General features: G+C 54.5%; 1 protein-coding gene across 5 annotated transcripts in view; it reads left to right on the top strand.

The window, feature by feature from the left end:
- The first annotated feature begins 601 nt into the window (after window positions 1-601).
- The window catches only part of COL16A1 (collagen type XVI alpha 1 chain), a 77048-nt gene continuing 59852 nt past the window's right edge, over window positions 602-17797 (top strand). For 2 of the 5 annotated variants that reach the window (XM_027864512.1, XM_027864516.1), the window contains exons 1-19: window positions 603-786; window positions 2281-2392; window positions 4562-4636; window positions 4740-4857; window positions 5407-5530; window positions 7496-7762; window positions 7892-7972; window positions 8165-8290; window positions 10887-10940; window positions 11544-11582; window positions 12596-12631; window positions 14393-14419; window positions 15086-15148; window positions 15782-15823; window positions 15960-16004; window positions 16129-16164; window positions 17032-17094; window positions 17214-17258; window positions 17464-17559. In XM_027864512.1, coding sequence (XP_027720313.1) covers window positions 2317-2392; window positions 4562-4636; window positions 4740-4857; window positions 5407-5530; window positions 7496-7762; window positions 7892-7972; window positions 8165-8290; window positions 10887-10940; window positions 11544-11582; window positions 12596-12631; window positions 14393-14419; window positions 15086-15148; window positions 15782-15823; window positions 15960-16004; window positions 16129-16164; window positions 17032-17094; window positions 17214-17258; window positions 17464-17559 — 1413 coding nt within the window. In that variant the 5' untranslated portion in view covers window positions 603-786; window positions 2281-2316. Of the gene's footprint in view, window positions 787-1783; window positions 1803-2280; window positions 2393-4561; window positions 4637-4739; window positions 4858-5406; window positions 5531-7495; window positions 7763-7891; window positions 7973-8164; window positions 8291-10886; window positions 10941-11543; window positions 11583-12595; window positions 12632-14392; window positions 14420-15085; window positions 15149-15781; window positions 15824-15959; window positions 16005-16128; window positions 16165-17031; window positions 17095-17213; window positions 17259-17463; window positions 17560-17797 lie in introns of those variants that run through there. The other 3 variants (XM_027864515.1, XM_027864514.1, XM_027864513.1) reach the window with 3 other exon arrangements.

Genomic DNA, 17797 nt, shown 5'->3' on the forward strand with positions numbered 1-17797 from the left:
GGGAACTGTCTTGGGAGCCTTCGGGGAAAGAGTTTGTGGTTGGGATGCTGAGGTTGGAAAAACGCAGACCATGGAGGCCAATGGCCACGTCATGATGGGGGTGGGGGGAGCCATAGAGCTTGGAATGGGGGTGGGGACTGGGAGGGGGGTCTCCCCTGGAAACTGTCTTCTCAGGCCCTGGACAGAGCAAGGGGGTAATCCTGGGATCCAGCGGGAAGGAGGTGGAGAAAGAAAAGAGGGGGACTGGGGATGACTTTCCAAGTTTTCTTCCCAAGTTCTTAAAAAGCCAGCACTCCTGCTTCCCTTGAAGGGGGGCCCTTCCTGTGACGCTGTCTCCGTGCAATGCGAGACACGCCTAGAACCGTGGACTGGGGATTCACCTGGCAGGGAAAGGGGAAGATTGGGGGTTGGGGTGGGCAGGAGGCAGGGCAGCATGGTCCAGCCCTTTCAAACCCCCAGCTTAGCTTAGCTGGCCTTGGAGCCCCCTTCCTCGGCGGGCGGCCCGCCACAGCTGGCTCTCATTAGCTGAAGGCCTGGCCGGGGGCCAGCCTCCACCCGCCTAGTCTCCCCCTTTCGGCCGCGGCCCGGCAGGCCCGCCAGTCTTAGGCTCGCTCTAGAAGGGGACACAGCAACAGCAGCACGAGCGAGTCGGGAACCCCAGGTCCCAGGAGAACTTGTGGGGGGGTCCCCCAGGCCCAGGCAGCCAGATTCTTGGCCCCACTCCCAGCCTTCTCCCCACACCCGGCCTGGGGGCGGGTGCCCAGGCATCCGTCGGGCCTCAGGCAGGTAAGTGGGGGACCCCTGGTCCCCAACCCCATCCCCCTCCCAGCCCCAGGCAGCCAGATTCTCAGCTCTTTCTCAGCTTTCTTCTCGTGCTTACTCTAGGGCTGGGTGTCCAGGCAGGGGTGAGCCAGAGCTTCAGGAAGTAAAGGGGGAGGGTCCTGTCTTCCCTAGCTCCCCACAGCCATTCTCCCAAAGCTCTTCAGGACCTTCCCCTTCTGCGGCATCAGCATCCATCCCCCCTCTACCACCAAGCCAGGTGGAGGGCTAAGGAAGGACTGCAGGAATTTGGGGAAGACCATGGGACAGGAGAGAGGAAGGAGATTGGAGGAGAAGGGATTAGAAGAGAGACAGGAGGCAGGAGTGGAGGTCACACAGGTACATACATGTCCTTGTTGCTGCCCAAATCCACATGCCTCCCCATGTCATGGCTTCTTTCCATTGGCCAGTCATAGGCTAGAGGCCCTGTAAGCTCCCAGAAGGCAGAGAGAGGGGCCCTGGTGGTGAGAACCAGAGGCAGAGGGAAACTTATTGACCCGGACCACCTTGGGAAGAAAAAGCTGAGGGGACAAGGAAGGGGATGGAGAATCATGGTCTCCAGTTCAATTGAGGAGATAATGTCCCTCTGCCCCTGTCTCCCCTGGAGCTGAACCAGTAGAGTTAACATGATGCATTGGAAAGCACACCGGGGGTCCTTGGAGTAAGGAAACCTGATGCTAAATGTGCAATGCTGGACAGGTCTCTTTCCCTCTCTGAGCCTCAGTTTTCCCACCTGTAAAACTGCAGGGGGAGGGAACATTTGAAGCAGATGCTATCCAAGGTCTCCTCAAGTTTTGTGATCCTTCTATGATTCTATGAAGTGACTACAGCAGTAGGGAGGGAGGTCAGACTTCAGCCCAAGGAGAGGGTTGCCCCAGCCTTAGAAGGTTTGGGGTAGCTCCTTTCCTCCAACTAACCCCTTCTTCCTGCGCTGGCCAAGAGACAGGGGGCTGGACTTAATGACCTTTGCTGGACCTGGGCAGGTAAGGGAGGGAGGGAGATGGAGATATTGGGATGTTTTATGGGTCGGTCCTGGTTAAAGGGTAAACTCAGGCTGATGCATTTCCTCACATCAATCTTGGTTTAATCAAATTAAAAGGGCCTAATCTATTATGGGTCGTTGACGGGTGGCCCCCACTGCGCCCCCTGGTGGCCTTTGGCCTGGCCTGCCTCTTCTTGTTCCTCACCTTGCCAACAGCTGGTGCTTCCATTTAGGCTTGGTCCCAGCCTGATCAGCTCTTTCCACTTGGGTGGTCACTGGGGGATGTCCATGTCCAGGTGAACTCAAGCAGGCATGGGTGCCCAGCACCAGTTGCTAGGTCTGGATCAGCATAAAGAGCGATCACAGAAATAGGAGGCGTGTCTCTTGTTAGAGTTCTTGGGGCCACTCAGACCCCAGTGGTTTCCTTTTGTGAATGGGAGAGGTCAGCTCTCATCTCCCTTCTCCTCTCTCTCATATAGGCCTGCCTCCTTTCCAGGTGACATCTGGAGTCCAGCATGTTCTCAGCTTGGGCTCCAGCGCTGTGTCTGATCAGCCTCTGGGTCACCTGTCGCAGTCAAGACGCCGACGCTGGTAAGGACTCAGGTGTACCCATGCCTAATCCTCCAACAGAACCTGGGCCCAGGTCCCCCACTCCCATTTCAGGAGCAGAGGGTCCCAGGAGGTGACTAAAGAGGGAGAAGCCTGCATTGGACTTATCTCTAAGGGTGACTAATGGGTCCTGCAGCCTTGGCCTTTGTATTTGATTCTATGTCTGAGTGTATCTGTGTCATTGTATATCTCTATAATGTGTGTGTGTGTGTGTGTGTGTGTGTGTGTGTGTGTGTGTGTGTGTATGAGTAAGTGCCTATATCTGCGATTATGGGACTATGTTTGAGTTGGAGAGGCAGCCTGGCAAAACAGCCGGAGGGCTGGACACGCAATCGAAAAGACCTGAGTTTGAATTCAACCTTGGACACTTACTAGCTGAGTGACCCTGGGTAAGGCACTTACCATCTCTCTGAGCCTCAGTTGCCTTGTGTATAAAACAGGGATAATAATATTTCCCTCCTAGGTTTATTGTGAAGCTTACATGAGCTCCTGTGTGTGAAATGCTCTGCAAACCTGAGGGCACAATGTGCATCAGGTCTTACTAGGATTTGAGTAGCTCTGTGTGTGTGTGTGTGTGTGTGTGTGTGTCTGTGTCTGTGTCTGTCTGTCTGTCTGTCTGTCTGTGTCTGTGTGGGATTGCCTCTAGGTCTCCTCCTGCATGGAGGTGAGGGAGGCGGTAAGCAGACCCTCCTTACCCCAGAGCATGTCTTGGGCTGCATGTGAGTGTGTCTGGGAGGAAATGGACTTCTGCCAGCCCCAGCCCAGCCTCTCTGCAGCCACAGATGCCTCCGGTGCCAGTGGTCTGTCAGAGCTGCGAGTGAAGCCTCACTGCAGAGGGCATCTGAGTCCTTCCGCTCCCCGCTGGGCTCACTGTGGAATATCATGTGGGGGCCTGGTCCAAGCACAGCCTCCTAGGGAGGTCCTGTTGCCTCAGCATGGCAGGAGATGGGGGAGGGGCTACAAAGGAGCCCAGACCCAGGACCAGACAGAAGGCTGGACTATTCCTAGAGTCAGTGCCAGGGGAAGCAGCTTTGGCATCATTCCTTTTGGGTGCCCGCCCAAGGGCCAGGAGAGAAGCTGTTCAGCTAGGGGATCACTGAGTTTGCCAAGGGCCCCAGAGCCCCTTCTGGGAGCTCTGCATCTCCTTTCCTCCGGGCCCGAGGAGCCCCCTGGGGCCAGCAGCGGAGAGGTGGGGAGTGGGCTGGGTCCATGTGATTGTGGGCTGGTGCCAAGCTTCCCTATCCCTGTGACTGGATGCGTGAATGCTCCCGGGTTCATGTGGTTACATGTGCACACGTGTATGTGTGTTTCACCCACTCCCCTCTCCGTGAGCGTCCTTGGGGGCTGGGGCAGCAGATTTCAACATCTCTGAGGAATCCGGGCACCAGGCCAGGCGATGAGTCACCCGGGCTGCCGCTGATGGAGATGGCCCCTCTGGCTGCATATGTGTGTGAGGAGTGGAGAGTGCCAGGGCTCCTGGGCCCCCAACCCAGGAGTCTGCTCTTAGCCAAAAAGCCCACCGAGTCCACTCCTCACTCAGGATGCACTCAGATCAGTCTGGAGCCCAGACTAGCCCGTACAGGGTTCTCCCACCCAAAGAGGCCGACGTCCTTTCTGGTATCTAATGTCCATCCTTCTTGTAAGCAGATCTGCTTTGGGGGGTCATCACACATGGTAGTTCCCCAACCCTATCCTTTCACACACTCGTTGATTATGATGAAACTGCTCCCTGTGCCACCTTGTCCTGTGTCTCTGGCTTCTATCACCCCTGCCAGTGCCCCAGGGGCAACGACAAAGCAGCAGAAAGTAGGCTCTGCCTCTGCCTCCGTGTGATCTTTTGGGCAAATGGCTTCTCCTCATGGGGCCTCAGTGTTCTCATCTGTCTAGTGGGGACAGTCACATGCAAACTGCTTACGGTTTCTCCTCTCCCTTCTGTTCTGCCTTCCCTCATCTCTGTGCCTGACTGAGGAAGGTCCTGCCTCGTTCTCCTGGGGCTAACAGGGCAGGAGGAAGGTGGGACAGTGCCAAGTCTGGTCCTGTGTGTGCCTACAGTGGGTAGGCTGATGCTGTCGAACCTGTGTCTTCTGGGAACAATAAGCATTCCAGGTGCCCTAAGCCTGAGCAGGAGAGCTCATGCCCTCTCTCTTCCAGGTGAACAATGCCCAACCCTACAACAAGAGGGACTGAGGCTAGAGGCCGGTGGTGAAGCCCCAGCCAACATGACAGGTGAGTCCTGGCTCTCCCCCAGCCCACCCCCGTCCCTGCGCATCCAAGGCACCTTCTCGCCCGCCCCTCAGCTGAGCTACCTGAACCCCTCTTCCCTCCCCAGGTTTCAATCTCATTAAGAGGTTAGCCCTCATGAAGGTCTCGGCCATCAAAAGGATCCGAAACCCCAAAGGGCCCTTCATTCTGCGGCTGGGGAACACCCAGATTGCTCTCCCCACAGCGTGAGTGCCCCTGGGCGTCTGGGGAGGGTACCTCTGTAGGGCTTTTCAGCCATTCCCCTGCCACTGTCCCAGCCCCATGCTGATCGGCTTGGACTTTGGCGTCCAGGAACAGGACGAATTCTCATGAGGGCAGATCCACATGTTGCCCAAGAAGGCAGGCTGAGCTTCACTGTCAGTCCTGATCCCCCAGTCTCTGCACATTTATCCCCAGATGGGCCTGGGCCTGGGCAAGCAGGAACTAGGGTAGAGCAGGGGTAAGGAAGGAGCCTGGATGCTATACTAGCAACAGGCAGGACCGGGTACTTGACTGGCAGGGGAGGAATTGGCCCTACGTTGATACTAAGCAATATGGGCATTCTCCTGGCACTTTGCTGAGTTGGCATTATCCTAATACCAGGGAAAGAATAGGTACCTGGCAGGCAATGGAGTAAGAGAAGATACTAGGGGTAAGAGGTGGTGTTATGTGGGCTATGGGAAGAAGGTGAAACCAAAAAGGTGGACTTCTGAGGATGGCAAGACTCAGTGGTCCTTCCTTCCTCCTCCTTCCAGCCAGGTGTTCCCTGGGGGTCTCCCTGACCAGTTTGCAATAGTGCTGACCCTTCTGCTGAAGAAACAGACAAGCAAAGACACCTGGTATTTACTGCAAGTGACTGATAAGGATGGGTACCCACAGGTGAGCCTCAGCCTCCTGCTTCCCCTCTAACCCTGCCCCCACTTCCCCTGGCCTCCTCCCCTTCTCTCCCCACCTCCTTGGGCCTTCCACCCACTTGTCCTTCCCGCCGGCCTCCTTCTCTCCTACTAACACGGTCCTGCCCTAATCCTTCTTCCTGTCTCTTTCTGCAACCTTCTACTCCCCTGCCCTGATCCTCACTTTGTCTTCTTGCCCCTCAGCCCACCCTGGGTCCTCCTCACCCCTCACTAGTCTTCCTACCTGCTACCCCTGGTCTCCTGCCCCCAGTCCTGATAGATCCTCCTTCGAACCATCTACCTTCACCCCTTAGTCTCCTCCCTACCCAGCCCAGGGAATGCAAAGTCCGAGAACCCAGTTTTTAATCCCAGCTCTGCTACATACTCTGTGGGCAGCTTAATACAAGTCACTGCTCCTCTGGGGACCTCGGTTTCCTCATGTATAAAATGAGAGAATGAACTAAAAGGAGCGCTCCCTATTTTCTTTGTGTCATGGACCCCTTTGGCAAGTTGGGCAAGTCTGTGCACACATTCTTAGAATAATTTTAAGTGCATAAGATTATGAGAAATCAATTATATCAAAATCATTACCAAAATATGGAGAATCCAAGTTCACGGGGTACAGTGTGTGAAGGATCCTTCGGAGGGGCTGATTTCAGGAACCAAGTGATGTCCCCTCCTCTGAGAAGATCCAAGGGGCATTCCCCTCTAGGACTTTCCTCTTTCACTCCTTTTTATACTTCTCATCCCATCCCAAGCCCTGAGCCATCTGGCCTTCCCGTCCTCTGAATCTGCTTGGCTCCCAGGGCTCAGAGACCAGTAGGACCTTGATCAATAATTATCTCCCCAATTCGACAAGCCACTGCAACAGGGGGCCCGAGTTGGGTCTCTGCCTCCCCTACAGGCCCTCCTCCCAAAAAGGATTGAAATTGTTAAAGCTGAAAAGAAGGAAACCTCAGGGACCCCCTGGTCTAATCCCCTCATTGATTGATGAGGTAATGGAGGCACAGAGGAAGGGAAAGGACTTGGCCAAGGTCACACGGAGATTTGGGGGCAGAGCTAGGACCCAGATCTCCTGCCTGTTAGTGCAGCCCTCCTCTGACAGCTGGGGCAGCTGCTCTCTCCACCCATTCCAGGCCTTCTGTGCGCCTTTCTTTGTGAGGTTCATTTGCAAGGACAAAGAGAACATACAAATGCTGAAATGGGGCACCAGGGGAAGGCCATCAGTTGTATGAATAACAGAAAACTCTCCCGTTCCAGGCTGGTGATGATGGTTCTTAGCTCCCTAACCAGCTTAGAGCCCTCCCCCCCCGTTATGGTCCCCAAAGAGGATGGCATCTTCCACTCGAGAGCCTCTGATTGGCTGCCAGGCCCCATTGGGCCAAGCTCATTGGTTCAGTCTACAGGGCGGGGCCAACCAGAAAACTTCCTTCCAGTTGGGTAGGAATGTGAGAGTGATGTGTGGTGGTGAAAAGGGTGATTGAATTAGGACAAATGGAAATCTCCATCTGAGAGAGCCCCGGCCTAGAGAGGGGAAAGGACTTGACTTGGAAGGGTCACACGGCTGCCAAGCAGCAGGGTTCAAATTTGAACTTGACTACAAATCTAATGCTTTTTGGTATAACATACCGGGAAAAATGGGGAGAAATCACAGAGAAACAAATCTAGATTGGATGTCTGGAAAAATTTCCTAATAACAAGCACTGTCCTAGATTAAAAGGGGCTGCTTGGGGAGGTAATGAGCTCCCCATCACTTGAGGTTTCAAGCAGCTGTTGGGTGTGTCTGTCTTGGCTGGACCAGGTACCCACTAAGATCCCTCTTCCTTCTGACATTCTGCGATGCTGTGAATTCCCATTCCTTCTCAGGGCCTTGCTGTCCTCATGTAACATTGGGATCTGTGGCGTCCCCTCCATCTTTCAGTCCCATGATTCTATCATCTTGCCTCCTCAGATCTCCTTGGAGGTCAACGGTCAGGACAAGAGCCTGGAGTTCCGGGCCCGTGGCTTGGATGGCGACTTTGTGTCCTGCATCTTCCCCGTGGCCCAGATCTTTGACCTGCACTGGCACAAGTTGGTACTGAGTGTGACCGGGCGCGTGGTCTCTGTCCACGTGGACTGTGCCTCCGTCTCCTCCCAACCCTTAGGTCCGAGGCATGCGGTCCTTCCTGAAGGCCACGTCCTCCTGGGCATGGATGCCGAGCAAGGCAAGCCCGTCTTTGTAAGTGTCTTCTGGGGCTGGGGGCACTGGGGGTAGCTGGCACCACCCAGCAGCGTGGCCTCCTGTTCCCCTTGAGGTGATCCCACTTTGTTTCCTGTGCCCCTCTTACCTTTGTCTCCCCCTCCTCAGTTTGATTTACAGCAGGCCCACATCTACTGTGACCCTGCCCTGGTGATGGAGGAAGGGTGCTGTGAGGTCTCACCAGCTGGGGTGAGTGCAGGAGCCTGGGGGCCCAGGGTGGTTCATTTAAGTGAGCGCTGGTCTTCTTCGGGGTCTGTGGCTTTCACAGCCCAGGCAGGGCAAGGAAGCTAGCCGCAGGCGGATAGGAGGAGAGGCAGGGACAGAGTGGCGCCAGCTCAGGTGTCCCGAGTGCCAACGTCTTCCTCTTCATTTGCCAAGCAGTGCCCTCAGGAGGCCTCCAAGGCCCGCCGGGACACCCAGAACAATGAGCTCATCGAGATTAGTCCACAGGCTGAGGGTAAGGTCTACACTCGATGCTTCTGCCTGGAGGAGCCGCAGGGCAGCAAGGTGATGTTCTAACCACACACCCCCACTCCTCCCCGTGCACCATTCCTGCCAGATGCCACCCCCCCAAAATGAGTCAGATTGAGCTGGCGGGTATGCCCGAGTTGTGAACCTGAGGTGAATGACCCCAAAAGCATGAAGAGGTGAAGCCCTAGGGCTAGGGCCAGGGGCCAGGGGACCCGACGGGCACCAGAGTTGGTTTCTCCTCTGAGAGTGGGGTATGAGGAGCTGTGCCCATTTTTCAGCCAACCAGCTAGCCATCTATCCATCTGCTCATCCGTTCGTCCATTCATTCATTCAAATATTCCATAAGCATCTCCTATGGAAGAAGGCCCATTCTCTGAATTTGACTTTGTATCTTTGGATTCTTGGTATCTTAACAAGATGCTAAATTCACCTAAGACACAGTACCTTCTCTCTCATGGAACTCACACCCTAGTAAGGATAAGACACTAACACACAGTAAATGCAATATCACACAATCAGTGCATAAGAAATGTGCAAAAAAGGTGCTGGGGAGGGAAACCTGACCTAATTCCAAGGCAGGGAGGGCAGTCTTTTACCAGTTGGGGGATCAAGAAAGACTTCTTGGAGGAGGAAGCATTTGAGAAGAGCTTTAAGAATAGGTAAGAATTTGCCGGGAAAGGGGAAGGAGGAAATTTCAGGCACTGGGAACAAGGTGAAGCAAGGGGCGCAGGTGGAATGCTGCCGCAGGGTGAGTCCTGGAAGCAAAGATGAGCTCCAGTTGGTTTGAATCCTCAGGGTCTCTGGGGCCAATTTCCTTTAACAACCCCCTCCCCAGCGTGAGTGATTCCTGGCGTGGGCTAAGGGATGGATAGGGCTTGCCTCCCAAAATAGGAAGAAGGGGGGCACTGCAGAAGATTGATATCTACACCCTCTCCCCTGGGAAGGCAGACGGCCAGGGGTTACGTTTGCCCAATTTGCCTCTGCATCCTCCCCCTTCCTTCCTTCTCCTCTCCCTTTTCCCAGCCAGCCCTCTCCTATGCCTCCAATAACTTGAGGTCTTGTCAGTGTCGCAGCCCCGTGGGGAGCAGGAGAGCGGTGAGCTGCACCCCCTGGGTTTGCCAAGCTGCTGGAACCCCGTGTGCCCTTGCCTGTAGACAAAGAAAGGGGATGCCCGTCTGTCTCGGTGGCTCCACAAACACCCTGCTGACACCTCCCAGAATCCAGCGGGGAAGGTGCACATGTGTGTGTGTGTGTGTGGATGGGGCCAGGAGCCCTAACTCTAACAAACACTCATTCATTAAGCATCAAGAGGACCCATAAGCCCCCGATTCACTGAGCACTGGTGAACTTGCTTATCCAACCTAGGAAAAACATCAGGTTGCCCTCCACTTGGTCACTAGATTTGGAGAGTGCAGAAGTCCCTTCCCCGTTCTGTGTTGTGACCCCCCCCCAGAGGCTTAGGTTAGATCTTTGAGGTCCCTTCCTTCCATCTGTGACATTCTATGTTCTATGCTTCCTTCCAGTTCTAATGTTCTGTGTTCTAAGCTCCTCCTCAGCTCTGACATTTGATGTGCTAAAGTCCCTTCCCTGCTCTGACAGTCTCTGATCCTCTGATTTCCTGCCCGAGGAATGCCAGGACATGTGTGTCCCCATCCTGTGGGTGGGACCTGGGGGGTGGTACTGGGGAGTAGAAGCAGGAAGTTGCTTCCCTTATGACCCTTCCTGGGCCTCATCAAACTCCTAGGCTCGTCCACACCTACAACATTGATCAGAAGGATCCAGGGACCAAAGGGGTTGGGGGGAGGCCCGTGCCCCCCTCACCCACCTCGGGCAGCCAGCCCAGGCTCTGACTCTGGAGAACACATGACTCCATTCATTAGCTGGCTCAGTTTTTCCAGAGTCCTAGGGGCAAAGGGAGGGATTTGGGGAGGGAGAGGGAAGAGTAGGGGGAAACAGAGGAAGGTGAATTAGGAAAGCAGAAAAGGGAGAGGGGGGCCCCAGGGAGTGAAATTGGGAAGGGGAGGGAAGAGGGGAAGAGGGACAGGTTATTCATATGGCCTGGGGGGATGGGGTGGAGAAGGAGCCTTTCTTTAGGGATGAGGTTCTGAGCGTATGTGAGCAGAACACCCAGCAGCCGGCATAATTCTGCATCCGGATAAACTGCCCCCTCCCACAATCCTGACACTTCTCAGAGGGGCTCACTTCAGTGTCAAAGTCTCCCACTTCCAGGGGAAGGCTAAGATAGCCCTCGTAGATTTGACCAAGTCTGGGAGGGGCATCAGCCAGCATCCAACCACGTGTCATCATGGAGAAGAGCCCTGGGATGGCAGCCAGAGGGGTGGTTCTGCCATTTATTACCTGTGTGACCTTGGATAAGACCGTTCCCCTCTCCAGGCCTCAGTTTCCTACTATGTCGAATGACAGGGCTGGACGAGTCCAGGGGTGGGGAACCTGCAGGCTCGAGGCCACGTGTGGCCCTCTAGGTCCTCGGGTGCAGCCTTTTGACTGAGTCCAAATTTTACAGAACAAATCTGGGCGCCTCAAGGTCATAGGTTCCCCACCTCTGGACTCCAAGGCTGACATCCTATGATACTCTAGCCTTTTCCCTGAGCCCATTTTTCTCTCTGTCTAGGTGAATGCTCAGCTCTCAGGAAATGCTGGAGTAAAGAAAGAGAAAGAAGGCAAGGTAGGAGCTGAGCTGGTGAGGTACAGCCCCCCCCACCCCCCCAGGCCTTTCCTCTGTGCCCAGGCCACACTCTCCTAGCCTTTCCCCTGTCGCAGTCACCCCAACCCCCCAGCTCTTGGGGAGCATTCTGGGAGGTAACACATCTTCTTATAGAGTGTGGGAGTAGTGTAGTGGCAAGAGTGAGATTTGGAGTAGAGAGCTGTATTCAGATCCTGACACCGCCATTTATTAGCTGTATGACTCTTAGCAAGTCCCTTCCTGTCTATGGGCCTGAGTTTCCTCATTTGTAAGATGAAGAGGTTGAACTAGCTGGGTTCTGAAGTCTCACCTAGTTTGTCTCCTGAAAAAGCTCCAGGGTCCATGGGCAGAGGTACCAGGTCTACAAAGCAGAAAGGCTCACTGGGCACCACAGGGATGCCCACTAAGGTCCTTGTCCTCCCCAGGGAACTAAAACTGTGATGCCCACATTGACCTAGTTTGTGATGTTGGGGTCCCCTGGATCCCCAGTTGTAGTTAAGCTAGTCAACCCTAGGAGCTAGGGTTCCCCTGTTTTCTGTTCCTCCCCCTTCATCTTCACATCCCTGTGCCTCTCCTTCCTGTTAGGACCCCTCCTGGCTAGAGAAGACTATGCCAGCAGATGAGGTAAGACTGCCTGGGAAGGACAGAGAGAGGCCTGTTGTGAAGGCAGCCAAATGAGCCCCTGAAATAAGTCTTTAAGGATGCCTGGGGGCAGTCAAAGGGGAGCCGGGGCAGCCAGATACCTGCCCATCTCCCTGCATTCCTTGAGAGGCCTGGGCACTCTGCCCTATCACATAGGGATCACTGGCTTAGCTTGGAGGCCTGTGGAGAAGTTACCACCTTGGCCCTGGGATGGCCACTGTGGCAATAGAGGAGAGTTCAGCTTCTCTCAGTCAGTTTGACAGACCTTTGTGGACCTGCATATGCAAAGCCCACACCAAGAGGAGAGCTCACATCTGGGGGCCATTAGGGCCAAGGAGGATGGGGTCACAGCCTCCCTTCCTCAGCTGTGCCCTCTCAACCTAGTGTTGGCATAGTGGAAAGAGCACAAAATTAGGAGTCTGGAGATCTGGGTTCGAATCCTGACTTCATTATGTACTAGCAATGTGACCTTGGGAAAGTCATGTAATTGCTCTATGCCTCAGTTTCCCCATACATAAAACGAGTGAATTGGCATATGACCTGCAAAGATTCTTTATCTTTAAATCCCATGATCCTATAATCTTGAGCACGTCCCTTCTTCTCCCTGGGCCTCAGTTTCCTCATCTGGAAAATGAGAAGGTTGAACCAGATGACTTCTGAGATCCATCCATCTCTATGCCCTATGCCCTACTGAGGAGCAAGCTCCTGGGCACTAACTGAGTGAAGCGTGTATGTGCACTCAGGGCGAGCTCCTGGACGCTAATTGGGTGATGCACCTGTGTGCGGACAGTAGAATGGCACCCAGGGGAGCACTAGCTACGTCCAGTGAGCATGTCCAGAGAGCCTGATTCTCAGCCCAGCTTAGATCTGCCAGGACAGCTGCTCCCAGGAAGCTGTCGAATGTTCAGGACATTGCGAGTTGGGGGGCTGGGGGAGGGTTCTCATGTGGGATCCCCAAGGCTGATTCGACTGGTGACTAAGCTTTCTTCCTCTAGTGCCCACCCTGTGCCAGCCATGCCATGGAGAACAATGTGAGTAAGCCCGCAGAGGCAAGGGCACCAGGTGGGAGGGAAGCGTCCCAAAAGTGTGTAGGGGGGAAGATAGAGGGGGCTCTCAAGTCTGGGCGGGCAGAACACAGGGCCACTCTGTGGGTCGTTTCTGAGTGCAGGCTGACTGATAGGCACCCCACTTGGGCAGGGCATCCCCCTAGGCTTCATTTTCCTCACCTCTAGAATGAGGGGGCTACTAGATGACCTCTGAGCTCCCTTTCCAGGCCTCGGTCACTACTGGGACTCCCACTTCTTGGTTGAGAATGAGGCTATCCATAGCTTGCTCTTCCACCTCCCCTCCCTGGGGCTCTAATGCCCCAGGCTCTGCTGCGTCCACCCCGACCGAGGCCAGAGGGATCCTTTTGTTATGTGTCACGTTTGGGGGTCTTTTAGGGAGAGGAGCACCTCGGACTACCCCTTTGGGCCCTTGGGTCTTTCCCTTGGAGAACAGGGCCAGAAATCAAAGATGGAGGCTTGAAGCCGGTTTCTGCTGCTGGCTTGCTGGGTAGCCAGGAAACCTGGAGAATTCCTTCTCCAATCTGGTCTTCATCCTCATACAGAAAATAAGGAGCTTCACTCTTGAAATCTCTTCTGGCTCTAGATATTATGAACCTTGGCTAAAGATTAGTCTTCTTCCCAGATCACGGTTCTGACCCCGGCCTGGGCAGCCGCAGGTCCCTCTTGCTCCCAAGGGTCTTGCCTGGACGTCTGGTCTGGTCTTGGAGGTGCAGGGACCTTAGGCTTCTCTCTCCCGGGCCGTCCCTTGGGGTTTGAGGGGAAGAAAGGGGCTCCAGTGGGGGTATGCAGCTGGTGTCCAACTGTGTCCCCACCATGCCCACACCCACACCCACACCCACATGTGGTTGGGTACCCCCCATGCCACCAGCCTGACTCATCCCTCTCCCACAGCTCTGATGCACTCAGTGGGCCTGCCCAGAATGTCCCCCTGCTCTGCCTTGGCTAAAGGAGCCCGTAGGCTGGAGGGCTGGACAGACCATTCCCATGCTAACCTCTCAGTGAGCGTTCCCTTTGAGGGCCCCTCAGTCAAAATCCTGACCACTCTGCTCTGAACATCCCCTTTCCCCACAGCTGCAGAGGGAGTTGGCCGGTGGGGTTACCTGGGTTCCTATTTACCCCCAACTCCTTCTGGAACTCAGGGAGACTTGGCTTGTCTCCTAACAGGATATCGGAGGCGGGAAGGAACATTGGGAACAGTGTAGGCTAGGGCTCAGGGCTGGGAGACACGAGGAGTGGCCCAGCCCTCTCCACTCCCAACTTTACATGACTCTGTCCCCCATGACTGTGCTGCTCCGTCCCTCCCCTGTCTGATCGTCTTTCCCCGCTGGATTCTCAATACCCTTCCCAGCCAAACTAGCCTGTAACATCTGGCAGGCCTATGGCTTCCAGATGTGTATGAAGTTGCTATGGAAACAGCAGAATTGCCGTGGCAAATGAGCAGCTTGGGAAGGAGAAAATAAACTGGGGAGGGGGAGGGAACGACAAAGACCAGCCCCATTCTCCATCCGCTAAAATAGAGAGTCCTGAAGGGGGAAGCGGGAATCCAGAGCCAGGTGGGTGGAAAGAGCAGTGGAATGGGGAGGATGTCGGGGGTCAGTTTTTTCCTCCCCTTGAGGCCTCAGTGAAGTTGCTTGCCCTCTCTGGGCTTCAGTATTCCCCTCCGGACATTTACTTCCCTCCTTGGCCTCCCTGTCTCCCTGCTCACCCAGCTCTGTGTCTCCTCAGGTCACACTGGGTCCTCCTGGTCTCAAGGTGAGTCCTCAGCCCCAGGGGACAGAGTCTTCTGGTCTTTTCTTCCTGCCTTCCCCACCCCACCCCCATCCACCAAGCTGGTGTCCTCAGCCCTGCACGATTATGGTTGTGTGCGTGACCTTGGGCTAACCATGCAACTGTGCATGTATGGGAATGTGTGCATGTTCTCTCGTGGGACACATGTTCCATGCATGATGGCATGTGTGCGCATCCAAGGCATGTGTTCCCATGGGGGTGCATGAGCATGACATTTACACTTGTGTCTCTGTGTATACACTGTGGGGGTTTGTGTATGAGTGTGTATGTGTATTTGCATGGTGCCTATGCATGTATGTATAGGGGAGGGCAGGGAGGCAGTCTACCTGTGGCTTTGTCATATTTGCCCCACATGTCTCCTTATGTACATCCATCCCCTCGTGTCTATACGCTAGAGATATGGGCAGGAAATAATTTCCCTGAGATTGAATGTGGCTGCTCCAATCTAAACACATGTGTGCATACCCAGAATTATTGGGCATAAGTGCCTGCAGGGACCATGGGACTCGGGGTGGGAAAGGGCTATGCCTATGCCCCCTGTGTGAGGTGGGCTAGCCACCTCTCCCTGTCTTGCTTGCTTGTGTTGGCTTTGGGCTAAGAGTCTGAGTTCCACTCTGCTCTTACTCCCAGGGTGGGAAAGGTGAGCGGGGTCTACCTGGCTCTGAAGGACCCAAGGGAGAGAAAGGAGCTCGGGTAAGTAACCATCTGTGCCCCTGACCCATACCTGCTGTGGGAGAGGGGCTGACAGCTGACAGTGGCAGGGACCTCCTCCTATGGCCAAGGCAGCTGTCATTACAGAGGCAAACATAGGCACACATAACCTTCCCTGCTCTGAGAAAGGGTGTCCTCTAGGTTCCCAGAATGCCCAGAATGTCCCCCATCTTCCAGGAAACAGAGTCTTTTCCCTAAAAATTCCCATTTAGTAGAATGGAGCCGCTAAGTGGTACAGTGGATAGAGTGCCAGGTCTAGAGTCAGAAAGACTCATCTTCCAGAGTTCAAGTCTGGCCTCAGACACTTACTAGCTGTGTGACCCTGGACATGCCGCTTAACCCTGTTTGCCTTGGTTTCCTCATCTGTAAAATAAACTAGAGAAAGAAATGTCAAATCACTCCAGTATCTTTGCCAAGAAGACCCCAAATGGGGTCATGAAGAGTTGGACACAACTGAAAACAACTGAACAACGGAACCAGGGAGATCTCTAGCTCCCTGCAACTCTAACTCCCTACCTGCCCTTGGTTTCTCTTCCCCCAAATCTTGGTCTCCACCCCGCTCTGCTGCAATTCTGGCCCCTGTCCCTCTTCTCCTGAACTCCCTCTTGCCCACAGGGTTCTGACTGTGTCCGTACCTCCCCGGAAGCCCCTCTCCAGGTAAGGCTCAGTGGAATTGGAGGGCAGTAGGGAGAGTATTCAGTCACACAGGGGAGGTGATCCAGGCTGGATTCCTAAGTAAAGTAGAGGTTCCCACACCCCTCCCTCACCCACTCTCTCTCCCCCTACCCACCAGTGTGCTGAAGGTCCCAAAGGTGAAAAGGGAGATCGAGGAGACCCGGTGAGTAGGGCAGCCCCTAGGGCATGGTCAGGGCAGGAGGGGAAGGAGTTGGGGTATGACAGCTGGGGCTGGCATCGCAGCGCACAGGGGTTCACCTTCTTTCCTCCTCTTATCCTTCTTCCAGGGTCCCACTGGAATTACTGGATCAACTGGGCAGAAGGTAGGCTTTCTTTACCTTCTCTAGGGAATGAAAGACTTGCAATGAAGTCAGAGCAGCCCTGGCCTTAGGGGTCAAGAGACCTCTAGTCTGGTCTTGGCTCTGACATTCTGTGACCTTGAGTCCCTTCTCTGGGCCTCAGTTTCCCTATCTGGATTTAATGATCTCTCTGATCCCAGCTATGACAGCTAGTTGGGTAGGGAGTGGGGAGAGCAAGAATGCCCTGAGTCCCAGAAACCTCAAGCTGTCAGGGCCCCCAGAGGTTTGGTCACCCATGCCCCTACTTCCCTGACAGTCCTCATCCCTGATCCTTCTGTAGTAGTAAAAATGCCATTAATGTACTACTTGGAAGTTTTGCAAAACCTTTTTTTTTCTTTTTAAATCAATATCCTCAGGGCAGCTAGGTGGCCCAGTGGATAAAGCTCCGGCCTTGGAGTCAGGAGGACCTTATGACACTTGACACTTATTATCTGTGTGACCCTGGGCAAGTCACTTAACCCCAATTGCCTCACCAAAACACAGAAAAAAAATCAATATTCTCACTTTTTACATATGTTACCATTGAGGCGGGGACTAGATCTGCAATTTCCTTGATATATAGAATTCTCAGATGAGGAAGCTCCCGCTACCAATGCTGGTAGATACCTTCTAGTCTTAGAGAGTCTCCTTGAGTTCCTAAAGGTTAAATGACTTACCCAAGGTCACTCAAGCCAGTCCGTCTGTCACAGGCAGGACTGGAACCCAGGCCTTCTTGGCTCTGAGGTGAACTCTCTATCCATGACAACACAATGCGTCTTCTTTTAATCTTCGTGAATTGAGTTCTGGGGTCTAGATCCACACCCTAAGACGATATTCTGTCTTCCTTCCTAGGGTCAGAAAGGAGAGAGAGGAGATGCAGGCTTCAAGGGTTCAGTGGGGAAGCCTGGCCGAGATGTAAGGCGCATGGGGACGTGGGGCAGGGGAGGGCCGAGGGATGCTTGGGCTTCTCTGGCGTCAGGGCCCAGGGCTCAGGCTGGAGCCAGCCTCCCACGCCTATCTCCTGTTTTCTGTAGGGCCGGCCTGGGGAGATCTGTGTCATTGGGCCCAAAGGGCAGAAGGTAAGGGGTCCCGGGGCTTCCTTCTGTGGGCTAGTGGCGTGACAGGAAGAGTCCTCCCATTTCCTATGTCTAGTAGAATGGAGGCTCCTTGAGGGCAGGACAAGTTTCACTTTTGTGCATTACTTTTGTTCCCAGCGCCCAGTACAGTGCCAGACACAGTGTGGGAATTTAATAAATGCTTGTTGATTGATTGTGTTTGTCCCAGGGTGACCCCGGCTTCGTTGGACCGGAGGGATTGGCTGGAGAGCCGGGGCTCCCAGGACTCCCAGGACCCCCTGGGATCGGACTGCCAGGAACTCCCGTGAGTGCCCTCAAACCCCTCCCCCCACACGTGGGGTAGTCCGTGTCAAGATTCCCTCATTACGCCCCATAAATTTGGTCTGTTCCCATCACCCTATCCAGAGAGACCCTGAGAGCAGAGGACTGGGCCAGACAGGAAAGAGAAGGAGACATAACCTCAGAGGACTCCCGTCTGAGGATAGGCATGACTCCTACCTCAGAGACCCCAGTTCTGAGGGGGAGACACAGCTCTGCCCTCA

Source organism: Vombatus ursinus, unplaced genomic scaffold, assembly GCF_900497805.2.
Source record: "Vombatus ursinus unplaced genomic scaffold, bare-nosed wombat genome assembly UNPS02014775.1, whole genome shotgun sequence".
Classification (NCBI taxonomy): domain Eukaryota; kingdom Metazoa; phylum Chordata; class Mammalia; order Diprotodontia; family Vombatidae; genus Vombatus; species Vombatus ursinus.